General features: G+C 35.6%; 1 protein-coding gene and 1 long non-coding RNA gene across 2 annotated transcripts; one reads left to right on the forward strand and one right to left on the reverse strand.

The window, feature by feature from the left end:
* Positions 1-3,576: 3,576 nt before the first annotated feature.
* On the reverse strand, positions 3,577-14,456 carry LOC141217942 (uncharacterized). Its single transcript, XR_012286715.1, has 4 exons — positions 14,211-14,456; positions 7,551-7,613; positions 5,364-5,397; positions 3,577-5,273 (listed from the first exon to the last, which is right to left on the reverse strand). It is a non-coding gene; the product is annotated as an uncharacterized lncRNA (long non-coding RNA).
* A 274-nt stretch (positions 14,457-14,730) lies between these two features.
* Positions 14,731-17,183, forward strand: POU3F1 (POU class 3 homeobox 1). The gene has a single exon (XM_073665869.1). The coding sequence runs from the start codon at positions 14,797-14,799 to the stop codon at positions 15,922-15,924; it is 1,128 nt and encodes a 375-aa protein (XP_073521970.1). The 5' UTR covers positions 14,731-14,796; the 3' UTR covers positions 15,925-17,183.
* The last annotated feature ends 1,240 nt before the right edge of the window (positions 17,184-18,423 follow it).

Consider the following 18,423-nt stretch of genomic DNA (forward strand, 5'->3'; position numbering starts at 1 on the left):
ATGTGCAGTGTTTTAGAATGCGATTTAGCTTGTGATCAGGCATTTTTACATGCATTTTGGTGGATTTTTGTGATATTTTTTGGGGGCATTTTTGAAGTTCTAAAGTCAAGTCTGAAAAATCACCCGAGTGCTCAAAACATGCTTTATTGTGGAAAAATGCAATTAACCCTAATAAAGCCACAAGTATGCCAAAAGTCAATTGTAGACGTTACAATATTTTGCTACAGACTTTAAAGGGAACATGTCATCAGGTTAATGCTGCCTGAACCACGAGCAACATGAATCAGACATTGCAGCCAGGTAAGTTTTATTCTGAAACATTGCAGTCATTTTATGCATAGGGGACGATTTATCAAGATTGGCATAGCGCACAATCGCATGTCTTACTGAAAGTAATAATACTTTAAGAATTAATGAGTTTGGTTCCACTTCTAAGTGTCAAAAATGCTACACCAGCCAGGGACTGGAGTAGCATTTCTGAAATACAAAGAGCCACAATTTTTTTATTAATCTGATAGGCAGACGTGGCCACAACTCCGGCTCCACTCATTTTGGCGGAGCTGAGTAAAACTGGTGAAAAAACTCCTAAAGTCGCAAAATATTTGTTCAACTCGCCAAAAATTATCCCTGACTGTCAGGTCTCTTCCTATGAGCTTACATAGCGTGAAACCTGTCAGTCAAACTTATTGTGGCAGGTAGAAGCCAGCCAGGGACCTGTCTTGTACTAGTCAGCCAAGCCACATAGTCCTGGCTCACTCTTCAAAGTATGCTTACTCTGAAATGCCGCAGAATTTTGGAGTAAAACATGAATGGCTGCAATAATGTAACCAGTGTCTGCAGCCAGTCATGAGAAGTCTTGCGTAGAAGATGCATGCAAATCAGTATGGCGGTACATTAAGGTTATGTTAATACACTTAGACTGCTTCTTGCAAGTGCTTTGACCCACCCCCAGTGCACTTCCAGTCTGATTTGCATATACATCCATACCACTACTTCCATGTATAAAAACAGGCTGACAGGTTCCCTCTAATAGAAAAGTGAAATCTCTTGCAATCTCTCTACTGATTTCTAACCAGGCTTGGACTGGCCGACAGGGAAACAGGAAAATCCTCCGGTGGGCCCCTGTAAAAGAGTGCTATTACACTTGATTCATCTAATCATTCATTAAACTAGCTAGCCAAATTAATAATAAGTAGAAGCAAAAGTAGATTTGTGTACTAGGGTCAGGTTATTTTTGCATATAGCGGAACAGTGGACCCCAAGAATCAGTATCATTGGTGGGCCTTTGCCAACCCAGTCCGACACTGTTTCTGACCGTTATTATTCTGGTTCCAATTATCACTTTACAGGCTGCAATACACTACAATCTGTGCTCTGCTGACAGATTCTCAAAGGCATCTAGTAAATAAGAATTAATAGCTTGGATATGAGTTTATAATGTAAACGTATTCTGTTTTATGGTCATTCCGTACATAATATATTAGAAAGTCTGTAGCTTAATTCCTATAAGTGCCTGTCTTGTACATGTGTAATTATACGTGTCTCCATGTGGTTCTGTGTACATTTTTATGGGCACACTTCCAACTCTGGCATGGGCAGTGCCATGTTGACAGTTTACAATCAAAGCAACCTGTAACAAACAATGCTATAACTCCCTAATTTCTTGTGAAACTTCTTGTCTGCCAGGGCAAATGCACACTCCACCCCCAGTAATGGGGACACACCCAAACTTCACTTATGTGAGTAACCCCATATTTCTCACATTCGAAAGAGCACAAGATGCTGATTACACTATCACAACTTATCAGACACATCTGAAAATGCACAGCACATTGTTTAGTGCTTATCTGGTAGTAATTGCTTGCTGGACATTCATATGTATGTTGTACAAGTATTTATACCGTTCTATATACTTTGATTCAACAGTTTATGTAAATATACATGTATGCATTTATTCAGTTAGGCGGTCAAGAAAACGTATCTTTTGAACGTGCTAGGCTGTATTTGGAATGAATATAACAATGCATGGAGAAAGCCGCAGATGGGTGGCCACTTCTCCTATCACTGCAGTCGGGGCACTAGTTGGAATAGGGATAGAAGGGTAACTGTTCTAGAGAGGGATGCGGGTCCCAGAGGTGGCAACCAAATAAAGATTTATGGTGTAAATGTCTGTCATAAGACAACGCTTTAAGGAAGTTGTCCACTCAAGATAACCCATATCCACATGCCCTTTTACAGCATTTGAACATCACATAATGTGCGGTCCTGCACTTGTTACTCCTCCTTTTTAGCTAAGAGACTACATGTAGAAAGCTGTCTTCCTTTAATCATTTTCATATGATGAAAAGGCCTTTGGGTCTACCCAAGCATTAGGATCCAAAAGTATCAGCCACCTCTGCCCCCTACAGCCATGGCTTTGACTGCTATGTATCAAGCTTATTTTTTAGATTTCAATAACGTTATTTGAAAGTTGGGTGATTTGAACTTTTCTATATGTATAATTTTTAAAAATAAATTACATTTTTTTCACATTTTTTATTATTCTCTCTAGGGGAATTGGAATGTATTGTAAAATTTCTGTGGCCTTGGCTTCATGGGTGTACACACATGAAAGACACGAGGGTCTTCAGCAGGACCATGACTTCCATGACAATGCTTTATTGGTACCCCTTTTCCAAACTCTTAAATGCCACTGTCACAATTGGCATTACCATCTAATGGGTAACACTGAGCTATCTACGTCCATTCATGCATACAGTGTGCACAAGGCTAAGTGGGCACCCCGGTGAAGTGGACCCTGGCCCTTGCCTTGGTTTACCAGGTGCAGGCACCAGCCCTTTATATCACTCCTATAAGGTCCTCTACACATATATCTGCCTTTACATAAGTTCCATCTGCTTTTTCTTATAAAAACACTAGATGAAAACTGATGGAGAAACTGATCCCAATGTTTTGCAATGGGTTGTTCTCACCTCTCTGGTGCATCAGTTGTGCTGGCAATCTGCAGGCACCAGTTCTGGGGTCAGATCACAACTTTGGATGCAGTATTGTGATCCACACTGGATCAGCGCTGAGGATAATGTGATGATAAACCTTGATGCAAATCTACATTTGTTTTGCCATCAGTTCTCATCTGTGGCGTTGCATTCAACTTGATAAACTTTGGTCCTTGGTCTTCATCTTGTGCTCATCCATGTAATCTGGTATTTGCAGCAGAAGTGAATTGTGAACTTCATATAGGAGGCAGCATGTTGTACAGTTTTATATTATGCTCCTCAGTGACAGGTTAAAAAAGAAAATGTTAAACTCTAAAACATTAAAGTCTGCTTTTACCATTGCCAGGAAACACATCAAGAAGCACTGAATTAACTCAAAATTGTGTGACATAGTGGTCCACTACTGTCATTTTCACGTGGGGTTGTCTTCTACTAAGCTTCATGGGCTGTGTTGTAGTTAAGCCCTTTTATCATGTTAGAATCTGGGCCCACATTATGTTCGCAATAATTATAGAAGAAGTAAAGAGAAACAATGAAATAAAGACGGAGACAACATTGACATTCACATTTTATTGGATGCAAAGTTTTGTGACTAAGTTCATGTAACACATTTATGTCTGAAAAAACGTTCAATCGTTTATGCTGATAATAAATAGGAATCTGTAAAAGAAATAAAGGAAACAAAAGGAAATAAATAATGAACTGTTATAATATATGTTACATATTAATTCCTCCTATTATTATCTCTGTTTGCTGTCAGTGATGGTGGGCATTCCTCGGTTCCTGAAAATTTGTCCAACTGACACAGGTACTGCATTTAATTTCTTGTTTCTAAACCTTTCATAAAACCATAGCAAAGCCCACCTCAATGTATAAGGGAACGTTTCACCAGGGCGAGTGATCTTTAGGTTGGGGTTACAAAATAAACAGTTTGCTCTTCAGACCCCTAGGACTAAGTTCACACAAGGGTATGAAAAATCGTCCATTTTTCATCCTGAAAAAACGAATCATTTTTCATCTGTATTGTCACCAGCATGCCGTCCGTATGTCTGTTTTTTGACATCTACACGGCATCCATTTAGCATCCATATTTATACATCAATAACTAAAAATGTTTAAAAGGCCAAATCCAGTTTCCTATATTAATAATTACAATGGATCTGTTAAACATGAATTCTATATGGATAGTACCCATATTATATCCATCTCTTTTTTTGCGCACCCATTGAAATGTCTAGGTGATTCTCATGTGAAAAAAAGATGAGATTACTATGTGCTGTGATTTTTTTCTGGAAAAATCTTCATTGTTTAACATTGGTCAATATGCTGTATGCAACATGGATAGCACTCAGACTAAAAATACAAACGTGTAAAAGTACCCTGCTTCACTTCTGCATCGTGGGCACATAGCCTTAGGCCACATTCACACTATCAGTATTTGGTCAGTATTTTCCATCAGTATGTGTAAGCCAATACCAGGAGTGGGTGATAAATACAGAAGTGGTGACGTGTTTCTATTATACTTTTCCTCTGATTGTTCCACTTCTGGTTTTGGCTTACATATACTGATGTAAAATACTGACCAAATACTGAATGTGTGAACGTGGCCATCAGGCAAGTATATGTTGTGAATTGCATTGCTGAATGACTGAGAGTTAACAGAAGTGAGGAATATAACAAGTTACGTTCTGCTCCCTGATGGGTACTTTGAGAGACAATTGAATGAGTGCCATTCAGTGGTCTAGTTCAGTATTATTAGGTTACATGTCAATTATTTCATACACAGTATAAAAAAACACATGGGTGTGAGAAAGCAGACGTAATGCTTATATACAATATATCTCATGGGGCTTGTAAGATGTCTATATCAATATATGAGATATATACCATATATAGATATAAATATATATATCTATATATCAGGTGATATATATCAAAGTGCCAGTGGCCAGGATGCACAGTACACATACTTTTACTTTATGCCAGATCCCACCACTTCCCTGTACACACCCCTTCTCGCCCTGTTCCCTCAGATGTTGCTTGTTTTTCATTTTCTAATACTCCTCCTTTATTTATAATAGGGAGTTATATTTGTGTTGGCATTTTTTTGTGGTTGTGCAATAAAACACATCAGCAACACCTTCTATCTGTAGAATGCCTGGAAGCATCCTGTGATTGAGTACATGATCCTTCTTCACTTCACGATTTGTCCTGAGCTCAGGGAAAAGCTTCAGATACTGCAGACAGGCTACCTGCCTGTGATAGATGTGCGGTTACCTGAAATGTAAAGGAAGGTCAATGATTGTATAAATGCTGGCATGGAAACATATTTTCAGAGTTTTAGGTTACACTCTAGGTAGGGGATACCTCCTGTTAGCCCACTCAAGATCTCAGAAGGTCTCTGAAATATAAAACAATTATTTTAGCAACATGAACGTGAGATAATATATAGATACATAGATAAATAGATAATAGATGGATAGATAGATAGTTAAATAAATAATGATAGATAGATGATAGATATATAGATGATAGATAATGATCGATGATAGATATATAGATGATAGATAGATAGATATAACATAGATAGATAGATTAATAGATAGATATATGTATAGATAGACATTTAAAGATGATAGCTAGATATATAGATAGGCAGATACACAGATAGATAGATGATAGATAGATAGATGATAGATAGATAGATAGATGGATAGATAGATAGATAGATAGATAGATTAACAGATAGATATATGGATAGATATATGGATAGATAGACATTTAAAGATGATAGCTAGATATATAGATAGGTAGATACACAGATAGATAGATGATAGATATATAGATGATAGATAGATAGATAGATAGATAGATTAACAGATAGATAGATTAACAGATAGATATATGGATAGATAGACATTTAAAGATGATAAATAGATAGATATATAGAGATAGATAGATAGATACATAGATAGATGATAGATAGATAGATTAACAGATAGATAGATTAACAGATAGATATATGGATAGATAGACATTTAAAGATGATAAATAGATAGATATATAGATATATAGAGATAGATAGATAGATACATAGATAGATGATAGATATAAAGGGTGGTCCAAAAGTAGGTGGACAGAAAGAGTTAAGGTTATGAAGGGGGAGATTTATTAAACATGGTGTAAAGTGAAACTGGCTCAGTTGCCCTTAGCAACCAATCAGATTCCACTTTTCATTCCTCACAGACTCTTTGAAAAATGAAAGGTGGAATCTGACTGGTTGCTAAGGGCAACTGAGCCAGTTTCACAGATCTAGATTTCACAGATAGATCTCCCCCAAATCTGTATTCTTTTCAGATAACACTTAAGGGCAAATAATTTAAGTACAGATCAAAGAAAATGGATTTTAACAGAGCATTGGAAATCTCAAAATGCTAAAAACGTTAGAGCAAATTGGGTTGAAACATTTGGTACTCAAGCCCCAAAGAGACAATCCATTTACCACATTCATGACAAATTCAATGCCACTGGCTCAATCCTTAATGCTCCAAAAACTGGTCGACCCAAAACCGTCTGTACAGAAGATAATAAACAACTTGTTGCTGAAACATTTGTTCAGAGTCCAAAAAAGTCCACAGAAGAGCCTCTTTGGAATTGGGAATTTCACGAGCTTCTATCATGCGAATCCTGAAATCTATAGGGGGAAATTTATCGTCCACGTCTAATTCATGGTTTATTGGAGGATGATCCAGACAGGCGGCTGCAAGTTAGTGTTTGATAAATCTCCCCCTTCATAACCTTATTACACTTTCTGTCCACCTACTTTTGGACCACCCTGTAAAGATGATAGATAGATAGATAGATAGATAGATAGATAGATAGATAGATAGATACATACATAGATACATAGAGAAAGAAAGAATTAGTGCAGCACCAGCAAGAGAGAGGGGTGCAAAAACCTCCCAGGCATAAACCAGTCCTCCAATATATGCAAAAATGGAGGCAACACACCCAAAATAGAAAAAATCTGAAAAGTTTAATGGCCCATAGTGACAGCAATGTTTCCGTCCAATTGAAGACCTGCTGCTTTTCATATTTTTTTCTATTTTTGGTGTGCTGCCTCCATTTTTGCATAGATAACTAGATAGATAGATAATAGATATATGGCTAGATAATAAATAGATACATAGATAGATGTATATAGATAAATAGATAGAATAATAGATAGATAGACATGTGATAGATAATCGATAGATGATAGATAGATACTGTAGATAGATAGATAGAGAGATAGATAGATAGATGTATATAGATAAATAGATAGAATAATAGATAGACATGTGATAGATAATCGATAGATGATAGATAGATACTGTAGATAGATAGATAGATAGATAGATAGATAGATAGATAGATAGATAAAAAAATAGTAGCTTGAAAAAGGCTATATCTAGCCAAAGCGTCGCCACAGCTCCTGTTGAGCTAATAAATCATCTAATTTTGGTGTGCTGTCTTTACTATTTTTTTCTATATGTGAGAAGGTTTGGTATCTACCTGAAGGACGGGCACCCAGCTATTCACAGTTTGTTTGCTTGTGCTGCTTTTTTCTCTTTTTTTCTAGATAGATAGATAGATAGATGATAGGTAGATAGACATGTGATAGATGGATGAATGGATAGATAGACAGATTACACATGAATTGACATTAATGGTTAAAAATCAAAAATCTTTTTTTGTATTCGATATTTACTGTGTGTCTATCTGTTACACACAAGGTTATGCTGTAGCTTGAGCAATACAATTATGGATACACTGTAGTTTAGGGCAGATTCATATTATTAAATCTGATTGTTTAAGGACACAAAAAGAAACATTTTAGCATCCTGTAAAGCAAATATTTACTGGAAATATACAAACGGATGTATTCTGCATCCCTTGCCAGCCCATAAAATGAAATGTAATGCTTGCAGTGCTGACAACAGGTGAGCTTTACTCCTGCAATAACTTTAAAGAATCTTAGAGATATGTAATCCTGTGCTAACTAGGTCAATTATATGGGCTTTTTCCTACTTATGGTATGTTCATATGTGGCAGATTTGTTGCCGAAATGTTCATACCTATTAAAATCCATGTACATGTTGCAGAAACATCCCATTTTCAATAGTTCAAATGTCTGCAACAAGTCTGCCACATGTACACCTACTCTTCTGACCTTGCAGTTAATTTAAGTGCAAATTTACCATAGTTTATTTCAGTGGTTTAATAATATATTTTGCCTTTCACAGTCCTATAAGAGGCATTACTATTCATGCTTCACTGGTTCACTTCACTTGAAAACTATTATGTGGCCCAGATACTGGTTACATATGTCTAACCTGGGCTACCCTAACCAGTGGTGATGCCCATCATATTCTAGAACAGCATCTTTGCCATAATATGATACTAAACAGGAGACTGGAGACAAATGCAGGGTCAGAGTAGCAGGCAAGGAAAGATCAGACTAGCAGAGACTGCATTTATCATATAAACCACCTACTTATATTTTTACTAGAATGTTGTTGAAAATGGATTTTGTTTACTTAATTGTTTAATAATTTTCTTAATTTGATATTTTTTTTTACTTTTTTTAAATTTTTTGATGTTTATTTAAAATTGCATTGTTTTTCTTTTTTTTACTGATGTCAGCAAATAATGGAGGTTAGTCCATACCAAGAAAGTGAGAGAATATTAGAAAGTGGATATAATTTGTTCAGATCTTGTGATTCTTTAAAATAATATCTTAGTACATATGTAGCAAAATTGGGGTTATTCAAATCTTCACTGCTGCATTAATAGTGAATTTTGGTGACTCTATAAAGTCCTATATAAAAATCATATATTGTTCACACTGTGATATGTTTTACTAAGTGGCAAAATCAGCTCTGCAGTATCAGAATAGCATCTCTAGTAATTGTCCAAAATGAAGTCATTGGGAAAAATGTATTCTAGTCGAAAATAAGACTGTATAAAAAACAAGACATGTCTTATTGTAAATTAAGGAAGACACACGTCTGTTGATATATAGTATTGATCTGTACGCTATTTATAACTGTTTATTTAAATTATTTATATATATGTATTTATTTATATATATGTGTATATATATATATATATATATATATATATATACATATATATATAGTTGTATTTGGATTTAAACTAGAAAGCAGAAAGCAAATTGCGGCCTGTACTTTGAGTACATTTGGAAAAACTGTAAATTTTGATGAATCCATCTCAATTAACTTCTGAATTTTGTTAATTAGAAGCGTAGATCAATAATTAAGGAAAATACATTATCAATATATAATCCGTGATGAGCATATACCACTGGTGAAAATATCTGTATATTATCAACTATGGAGCTTTATTAAAGCTAGCTAATGTGTGGGACCCCAAGGATATCTATTCTTGACACCACCTGACCTTTAAAGTAACTGAATGTTACTAAAGTAACTGATACATTGGAGATTCCAAATGAAATGAATATCATATAAAACACTTTTAAAGGTTGAAAGATAATACAAGATTTACTACAAAGGTTGGTTTCTACAAAGTTTTTTCACCTCTTATCTCACTAACAAATATTGCAAATGACCATCTGCAAATGATACATCTAGAACTTCCAAACAAACTAACTAAAATGATGCAAATGAAGTATACAATGAGAGTTGGTTTACATGTAGCAGTAAATGTATAATATTTTGCATAGTCAGATATGTGGAGATGGGTCCAGACACCTTAAGCACAAAGTATATTATACCATAAATATTTGCAAACATTAATTTAACACATTTTGAAGCTGTTGGATCAATGGAGTCAATGTAGACAGCAATGCAGAAGCAATAGTGTACTATATGGATATACATTCAATAATGGGCACTTGTATTATCTGCACCAGCTAAACAAAAAGACACATTTGGAGTTGTGTAGTGTAGGGTAGACTATGTAGATACATAGATAGGTACAGAGGTAGACATGGAATAAATAGACAAGTAGATAAAAAAGCAGACAGGTATTTAGATAGAAAGATTGTTTGACTGATCAATAGATACTGGTAAGTAGATACAGTGATCGATGGATAAAAGGATAAAGATATAGATAGATAGATAGACATGTGATAGACGAAACGTCGCCAATATGGGCCATTAAACAGCACTTTTTTCTTCACTCACTATGGTGTGCTGCCTCCTATTTTTGCATTGGATAGATAGATTGATTTGTGATAGATAGATAGATAGATAGATAGATAGACGGATAGATAGATAGATAGATAGACGTGATAGATAGTGATGTAATAGATAGATGGATAGATAGATCGATCGATAGATAAAAATTTAATAGATATGTAGATAGATAGACATGTGATAGATAGATAGATAGTGATGTAATAGATAGATATATGGATAGATAGATAGATCAATCGATAGATAGAAATGTAATAGATAATAGAGAGATAGATAGATATATGAATAGATAGATGGATAGATAGACATGTGATAGATAGATAGATAGATAGATAGATCGATAGACATGTGATAGATAGCAATGTAATATATAGATGGATAGATCGATAGATAGAAATGTAATAGATAGATAATAGAGTGATAACTAGATAGATAAAAATGTAATAGATAGATAGACATGTGATAGATAGATAGATAGATAGATAGTGATGTAATAGATAGATATATGGATAGACAGATCGATCAATAGGTAGAAATGTAATAGATAGATAATAGATAAATAGATAGATAGAAATGTAATAGATACATAGCTAGATAGATAGATAGAAATGTAATAGATAGATAGATAGATAGATAGATAGATAGATAGATAGATAGATAGATAGATATGGATATACGGATACGGATAGATAGATAGATAGATAGATAGATAGATAGATAGATAGATAGATAGATAGATAAAGAAAAAAGTGAAAAACTGCAGAGCTTAGAAATTATATCATGACAAAATCATATCAATATTTTCTAAAATGAGAAAAGTGAATGTAAATACAAAATATAACACTCAGTGCAGAGCTTTTCCAGCCCAGATTATAGCTCCATCAGTCAGTTGCCCAGAGTACAAGTTTGGGGAAAGTGAATACTATTTCTTGCAGGTGGCACTTGATAGAGTCAGATGGGGTTAGAGATGGGGTTAGATCCCAGACAATTATTTTAGGGCTGCAACCTTGAAGCTTAATTTACAAAATATGGGCGATGACCTCGATTCCTAATGTGATGATTTACAAAGCGAGTATAACCTAATAATCAGGGGCACGGTGGGATGTGATGTGTCAGGTCACCAGCTATACACAGGATGAGACGATAGACCAGTCATTTTCGGAAACTTAGATCATAATGATTGTGAGAAAATAAACTTCTCTCCAGTAAAAAGAATGAAAGAAAAATATAAAACGTCTCATTGTGAGAATATCTCAGACTTTGTTTTCTGTTAGGTTATTAATATCATTATGATGATTCTAAAATCTTTCTTTCAAGGCATAAATAATGCCTATATCCATGAGTTGTGGGCTTGAGGTTACACACAGTCCCATCTCTTTCTCTCTGTATCTCTCCCTCATTTTTCCTTCTATCTCTGATTGAATTCTATTCAGCTTGCTTTCTGTAAGGCCTTTAATTCTCTCACCATAGTTACCATTGGGATCCTGACAAATATGTCCCTTCACAAAGACAAGGCCATATTCTACACAATAGCCAATCTGGACACTTTTAACCAACTTTTACTGCCTGTCCCTGTAACAGCATAACAGCTAGTCTTTCTTTTCACTGCCTTCCAACCATCTTGCCAGCTTTTCTTGTCTACAAATTAGGATAACTGTAAAGAGGAATCAAAGAATTTTAGAGTTGCTCATAGGGACATTAAATGAGTAGCAGCTTTATTGGAAGGGTCTTAGAGGGAAAATCTAGGACAAATACAAGACAAATAATCAGTTCTCTGGTTGCTTTCTGATATATAAGGCTGAAGAAAAGAGAACTGAGGTGACCACATCTGAAAGATATAGCAGAGTTGAGAATGTAATTTGTCACTGGGAAATTTTATTTGGTGCTGCAGAGAGGAAAAGTTCCACTAAATAGTTAAACTATATAAATGTATATAATATATCACTGGGACATGCAGCACACACACATATATATATATATATATATATATATGTGTGTGTGTATATATATATATATAGTGAGGCTTCTTCAGATGAGTCTGTTACATCTTTTACTGTTTTATGACTGTACAGTATATATATATATATATGTATGTATATATATATATATATATATATATATATATATATATATATATATATATCACTGCAACATGTGGTTGATAGATATATTCTAATGTGCAACATATAATATGCACCAAAAAATATTTGTCTGAATCTCCTAGAACTTAAAACATGGAAACAGCATGTAAAGAATGTCATGCCAGCATCTAAACCCTCTGCGGGCACCCTCTCTGCCAAGCATATGCCCATACACATTGCCATATCACAACAGCTCTTACTCTATTAATGTAATAAAGGGCAGTTACTTTGAATATGTGCAGTAAAAAAATTATATATATATATATATATATATATATATATATAAATGCATTGTCATATATATATATGCTTTTTTTAGTATAAGCATTTTATTCTCTTATGTGCAAATCAATTAAAATAGGATTTCAGTGGTAGAAGATAAATATATATTATAGTATATCATCTATTATTTTTTTCATTAATTCTTGCTTTTTCCTGTTAATTCAATAGCTATATTATAGCCGAAGCCAAAATGAATAATACTAGTAATAATTCTAAAACGAATAATGCTGTTAATAATATGTAAGGTGGATAATTCAGGCAGCACTGAGCTGTGATCCTAGCACTGAAGATCGTACTTCTGAGAACTTACCAAACCGCGAGTGCTCCTGCTGAGGTGTGGACTAGAGATCGTGGGTGCCAGTGTCCTCCGTGGAGTGAGGTGGGCTGTGGTGAGAGGTGCAGGCTCCAGTGTGGCAGAAGGAGCTGATTGTGTGAGTGTGTGTGCTCAGCTCCCTCTCTGCTCTGTGCATGGCAGCTGCTCTGCAATTCATACAACTGGTAATTTGCAGTTAGGGCAAAACGTGCCCAGAAAAACAATCAGAAATGAGTGCAGACAGAGAGAGGGAGAGGAATGGCCATCACTAGCTAATTGACTTTGAAAGGCACCAAAATGCAGTTTTATTTCTTAAATAACACCCAGCCTGGTAAATAGTTTGTTTTTCCTTGCCCTGATAGATGCAGCAGGATTAAAATTTAATTCAGAATAATTAGTTGTGGTTATTGGAGTGCCTGGGTAATTATATTATTTTGATTTAAAGACTGTGCAAGGAGGGGAAGAAAAGGCTCCCAGCCCTGGAAAGAATGGTTATTCTTCTAGTATTTCAAATACTGTCACTAGCTGCCGCTTTTTCATTAGATCATCAGGGCAAAGCCTCATTACAATATAGAATATTCCATTTCTCAACTTTTCAACACACACAGAGTATTGCTGCCTTGGGGTGTGTATATGTAGTGCCTGGTAAGATCTACATCTGTATGGGTGTGTATATACATGCTGCTTACTATATATATATATATATATATATATATATATATATATATATATAGTATATCTGTCTATAGAAATATAGATATATATATTTTATATATAGATAGATAGATATACCTATACATCTGTATAGATAGATGTATATATCTGTATATATATATATATATATATATATATATATATATATCGTTTACAGATGTGTCTAAAGTTAGATGGCCCCACACACATATATGGTTTTTTTTTGGACTGGGCTATTATATATATGTCTATATAGATATATATGTATATATGATACAGTCAGAAAACACTATCACATGTAACAGATTTAGCCTAATGTGCATCATGTCATATACACCATAAAACCCCAGAATCATCCTGTCTGGATATGCTATAACATTAAACATGGAAGCAGCATGTAAAGAATGTCATGCCAGCATCTAAACCCTCTGTGGGCACCCATTCTCTGCCCACATACATAGCCATAATTTAGCAGCATTTATTTGTTTGCCATGCATATATCTCAAGGCAATTACTATATATAAGACAATATATATATGTACCACTAGTAAACATGCATTACCTTACTCTTGCAATATGTTTCTTGCAGTTGGATACTTATCCTAGTAGGTAGTTCCTACCTATATACTGTATAGTGTGCATGCAGGATGACGATCTGATAATCCCTTACCCAAATCTGCTAGTGCCAGAGAATCTCCCCCTTTTTCACTGCACAATCTCAATTAGCCTTGATCAAGTATCATAATAAGAGGAATTAATAATGCATAATTCCAGCCAAACCTGCCCATCTCCTATGTATGAAGTCCAATGTAAAATGGAAAGCCTTATTTACACTGGATTTCTATGTAAACTCCAAAACTACATTCCTTACTCCCCCACGTGGTTGTTTGCAAAACAGCATGAATGAATGCAGCTGACGAATTGGAGACAGCCAAGCAGAGTCAATATGTCGTGGGCAGCCAATCGTAGGGCCGATCGGAGCCAATGGAAGTTGGGGGGGGGTGACTCCGAAGTGTCAGTCACGAGAGGCTGAGCCAATGGTGTCTGGGATGGGCCGGGCACAGCGCCCAGGATCGCTCTACAGGGCTGGATCTGTGTTCTAAAGCACAGAAAGCGGGGAACTTGCTGCCAGTTAAGGAGTAGGAGCCATGGCTGCAACTGCTCAGTATCTGCCCAGGAATAACACATTGCCTTCCAATCCTCTCATGCATCCGGACTCCGACAGGATGCACCAGGGTACCACCTACAGAGAGGTGCAGAAGATGATGCACCAAGAGTACCTGCAAGGCTTAGCCACCAACGCCGGGCACCCCATGAGCCTCACCCATCACCAGTGGTTGCCCAATCCTACCAGCGACTGGGGCAGCGGGTCTCACCTAGGTGGACAGAACGATCACAGCAAAGGTGGTGTACAGAGCAGCAGAGAGGACCTCAGCAGCAGCTTCCACCACCATAGATCACACTTGGTCCACCAACAGACGCCCAGCAGTCATGCCTGGGCACAGAGTGGGGGGCATCACTTGTCTCCGATGTCCCCCAGCTCCAACAGTCACCAGCCTCTGCTTTATTCCCAGTCCTCCTATACAAACCTGAATGGCATGCTGGGGCCACAAGCTTCTTCGTTGCACCACAGCATGAGAGACCCCTTGCATGATGACCCAGGAGTCCTTGACACCCACGTAGAGTCGCCTCCTCAGCACCTTAACCATCATCAGGACCACTCCGATGAAGACGCCCCCAGCTCTGACGACCTGGAACAGTTTGCCAAGCAGTTCAAGCAGAGGCGGATCAAGCTGGGCTTCACCCAGGCAGATGTTGGCTTGGCCCTGGGCACCCTGTATGGCAACGTTTTCTCCCAAACCACAATTTGCAGGTTTGAAGCTTTGCAACTGAGTTTCAAGAACATGTGTAAACTGAAGCCCCTGTTGAATAAGTGGCTTGAGGAGACAGATTCCACTACAGGAAGCCCGACCAACCTAGACAAGATTGCAGCCCAGGGAAGGAAAAGAAAGAAGAGGACCTCCATAGAAGTTGGTGTGAAGGGAGCACTAGAGAACCATTTCCTAAAGTGCCCTAAACCATCAGCCCATGAGATCACCAGCCTGGCAGACAGTCTTCAGTTGGAGAAGGAGGTGGTGAGAGTTTGGTTTTGCAACAGAAGGCAGAAAGAGAAAAGGATGACCCCAGCAGGGGTTCCTCACCCCCCCATGGAGGATGTGTATTCACAAGCAGAGACCCCTCCACTCCATCACACACTGCAGACCTCTGTACAATGACTAAGAAATATATAAAGAGAGGATGTGAGGGGGGTGGGGATGAAGTAAGTACTTTTGGATTTTACAAAAGAAAATAGTTACAGGACCCCTAGAAAGAGACTGGAGGACCTTTCACCAGAAGATTAAATTAAAATACCCACCACAATAATGTCCCTTTCCCAAATCTTTTTGCTACACCTCAGATCATCAGCTATTCTTGTTTCTTCTTGAAGGTAAAAGGAGAAAGGGGAGGGGGATAATTTATTGAGCAGAATATTGTGGGTTAGATTGAGATTATAAGAACTGTGAATATTTTTTATTATTAACAATGTAAATCTCCTCACAAAGTCCTTGGCAGCTTTGAATGAAAAGGTGTTATTTATTAATTAGACTCTTTAGCTCCTGAAGTGCAGTGGAAGGGAAATATCTCTGGCATGAAACTGGATACTATCAACTCCTGTTGTTTAAAACACAATAAAATGACTTTTATTTATTGGGTTTCACATACCTTTTATTAAAGCAAAAACATATTCAAAGTTTTATTTATCTCTCTTTGCATTTGATTTTTATTCTGTCATGTATCAGGTTAAAATCACCTGGTGAGCAGCTTATTTCTATAAAAATGCATATGATAGGACACCCAATGGAGCGATAGTTCTTCACATTAATGTTCTTGAATTATTCAGGCTCCTTATTAATTGACATAGTTTGACCAAAATCTTTAAGGGCAAAATTCCAAACAAAATGTATTACTTTATCTGTACCAGTTAGTAAATCAGGACTACACATAGCCATCTACATGTCTCCATAAATCTATGACGTGTAGTTTATATACTGTCAAAAAAGGGAGTTATAAGGAAAGGGATACAAGGAGACTTGCATATTCCATTATAAAGCAAGGAAAAAAAAACAAAAAAAAAAGATTTTTTACGTAATATTGTAAATATGTGTTATATGTATACATATGTATGTTTTTGAAATTTGTGTATTTTTTGGTTCTGTTTTCATTCTACACACTTTTGTACAATTACTAATTTTAAGAGAATATTTTAATATTATTTCCATATAAACCTCCCCTTTCTATTTATTTTCACATTTTTTTTGGCTGTGTAAATTACTTTGCAATATATATATATATATTTTTTTTTTGTTTTTGTTTTGTTTTTTTGGTTTGGTGAATTCTGTTTGTAACTTTTACAAATGTAGATTTGCAATTTACTTTTTATATTTATGTTAAAAGTAATATTGTATTACTTACATAAAAAATGAAATCCCTTTAACGAAGCTTGGTGTCTTTTTTTAAAAAAAACTTTATTTAAAGGTGTAAATCGATATAAAAGCCTGTCAGCTCGGTAATTAGCAAAAACTGGAATGCATTAAATATATTTATAAAATAAATGTATATGTGCTTGACAGCTTTAAAACCAGTAAATCGGTACATTTTTGGTTCATGGATGTATTTATTTTTCAATTTTCAGTTAAAAATATACTTATTCATTTGTCTCTCTACAATTCTATATGAAACCTATATTTATAGTTATTGATATATACATATTGAAAGAGATACACTAATGTATGTGTTTTATTTATTTTATTCACTTAGTGTTACACTTAATACACAACAAAAAATTACATCTTTCAACCACCACAATATACTCAGAAATATGTAAATATAGATATGTGTATATATATATATATATATATATATATATATATCATTTTCTCCTATAGACAGAGTGCTTTTCCTTATATTAGTGAGCTACATGATGCTATTGTTTTGTGTGGCACTGGTCATTTTTTACTAGTACTGGAACTTGCTGACTCCACTACTGTGTTTTATCTATGACACAGAATATACTTTTGTGTCTTTTATGATGTTTTAGTATTGTATAAACATTATCCTTTATACCTCGATGACAGGGAAATCCTATTTTCTGACATGTATTCCTGACACTTGTAGACACAATTGACTACTAAACTGAGATAACTAAACTACTTATTTTTCCCTGTATTTTTATTATTTTGAGTCTTTACAAGTCTCCAGTGTTTTAATCTCCTTTACATTGTATTTCATAATAATTTACGCTTCATCTAATATTCTATATGAACATTTGACAGAAGGCAGTTCACTGTACATACAATTTTTAAAAAAAAATCAGACAAATTTTCAGTACTATTAGGAAAATAGCCACCAATTGTGACCCTGTGATATTTTGTTGTGTATTTAGATCCATGCTCATTTATAGTATGTTTAATTGTCTATTAAAGGAAGACGTTCATCTTTACACTATTCCTGAATTTTGGGGAGTCCCCTGCTTTTTTTACTCACTTTATTTCAGCTTTCTTCCAATTACACTGCATTGACAAGGCTATTATATTAGTATGTTTCATGAGATAAAGCTATTTTCCTTGTATTCATCGGTTAAAGGCACTTTCTACTCAGGAACATGTGAGTGTTCTCTGTGATTGTGAATAGACACATGACTTGTAGTATGGCTAATGTGGCTACCAAATGCTCAT

This window comes from Phyllobates terribilis, unplaced genomic scaffold (assembly GCF_046119375.1).
Source record: "Phyllobates terribilis strain yellow unplaced genomic scaffold, ASM4611937v1 Scaffold_2__4_contigs__length_985480577, whole genome shotgun sequence".
Taxonomy (NCBI): domain Eukaryota; kingdom Metazoa; phylum Chordata; class Amphibia; order Anura; family Dendrobatidae; genus Phyllobates; species Phyllobates terribilis.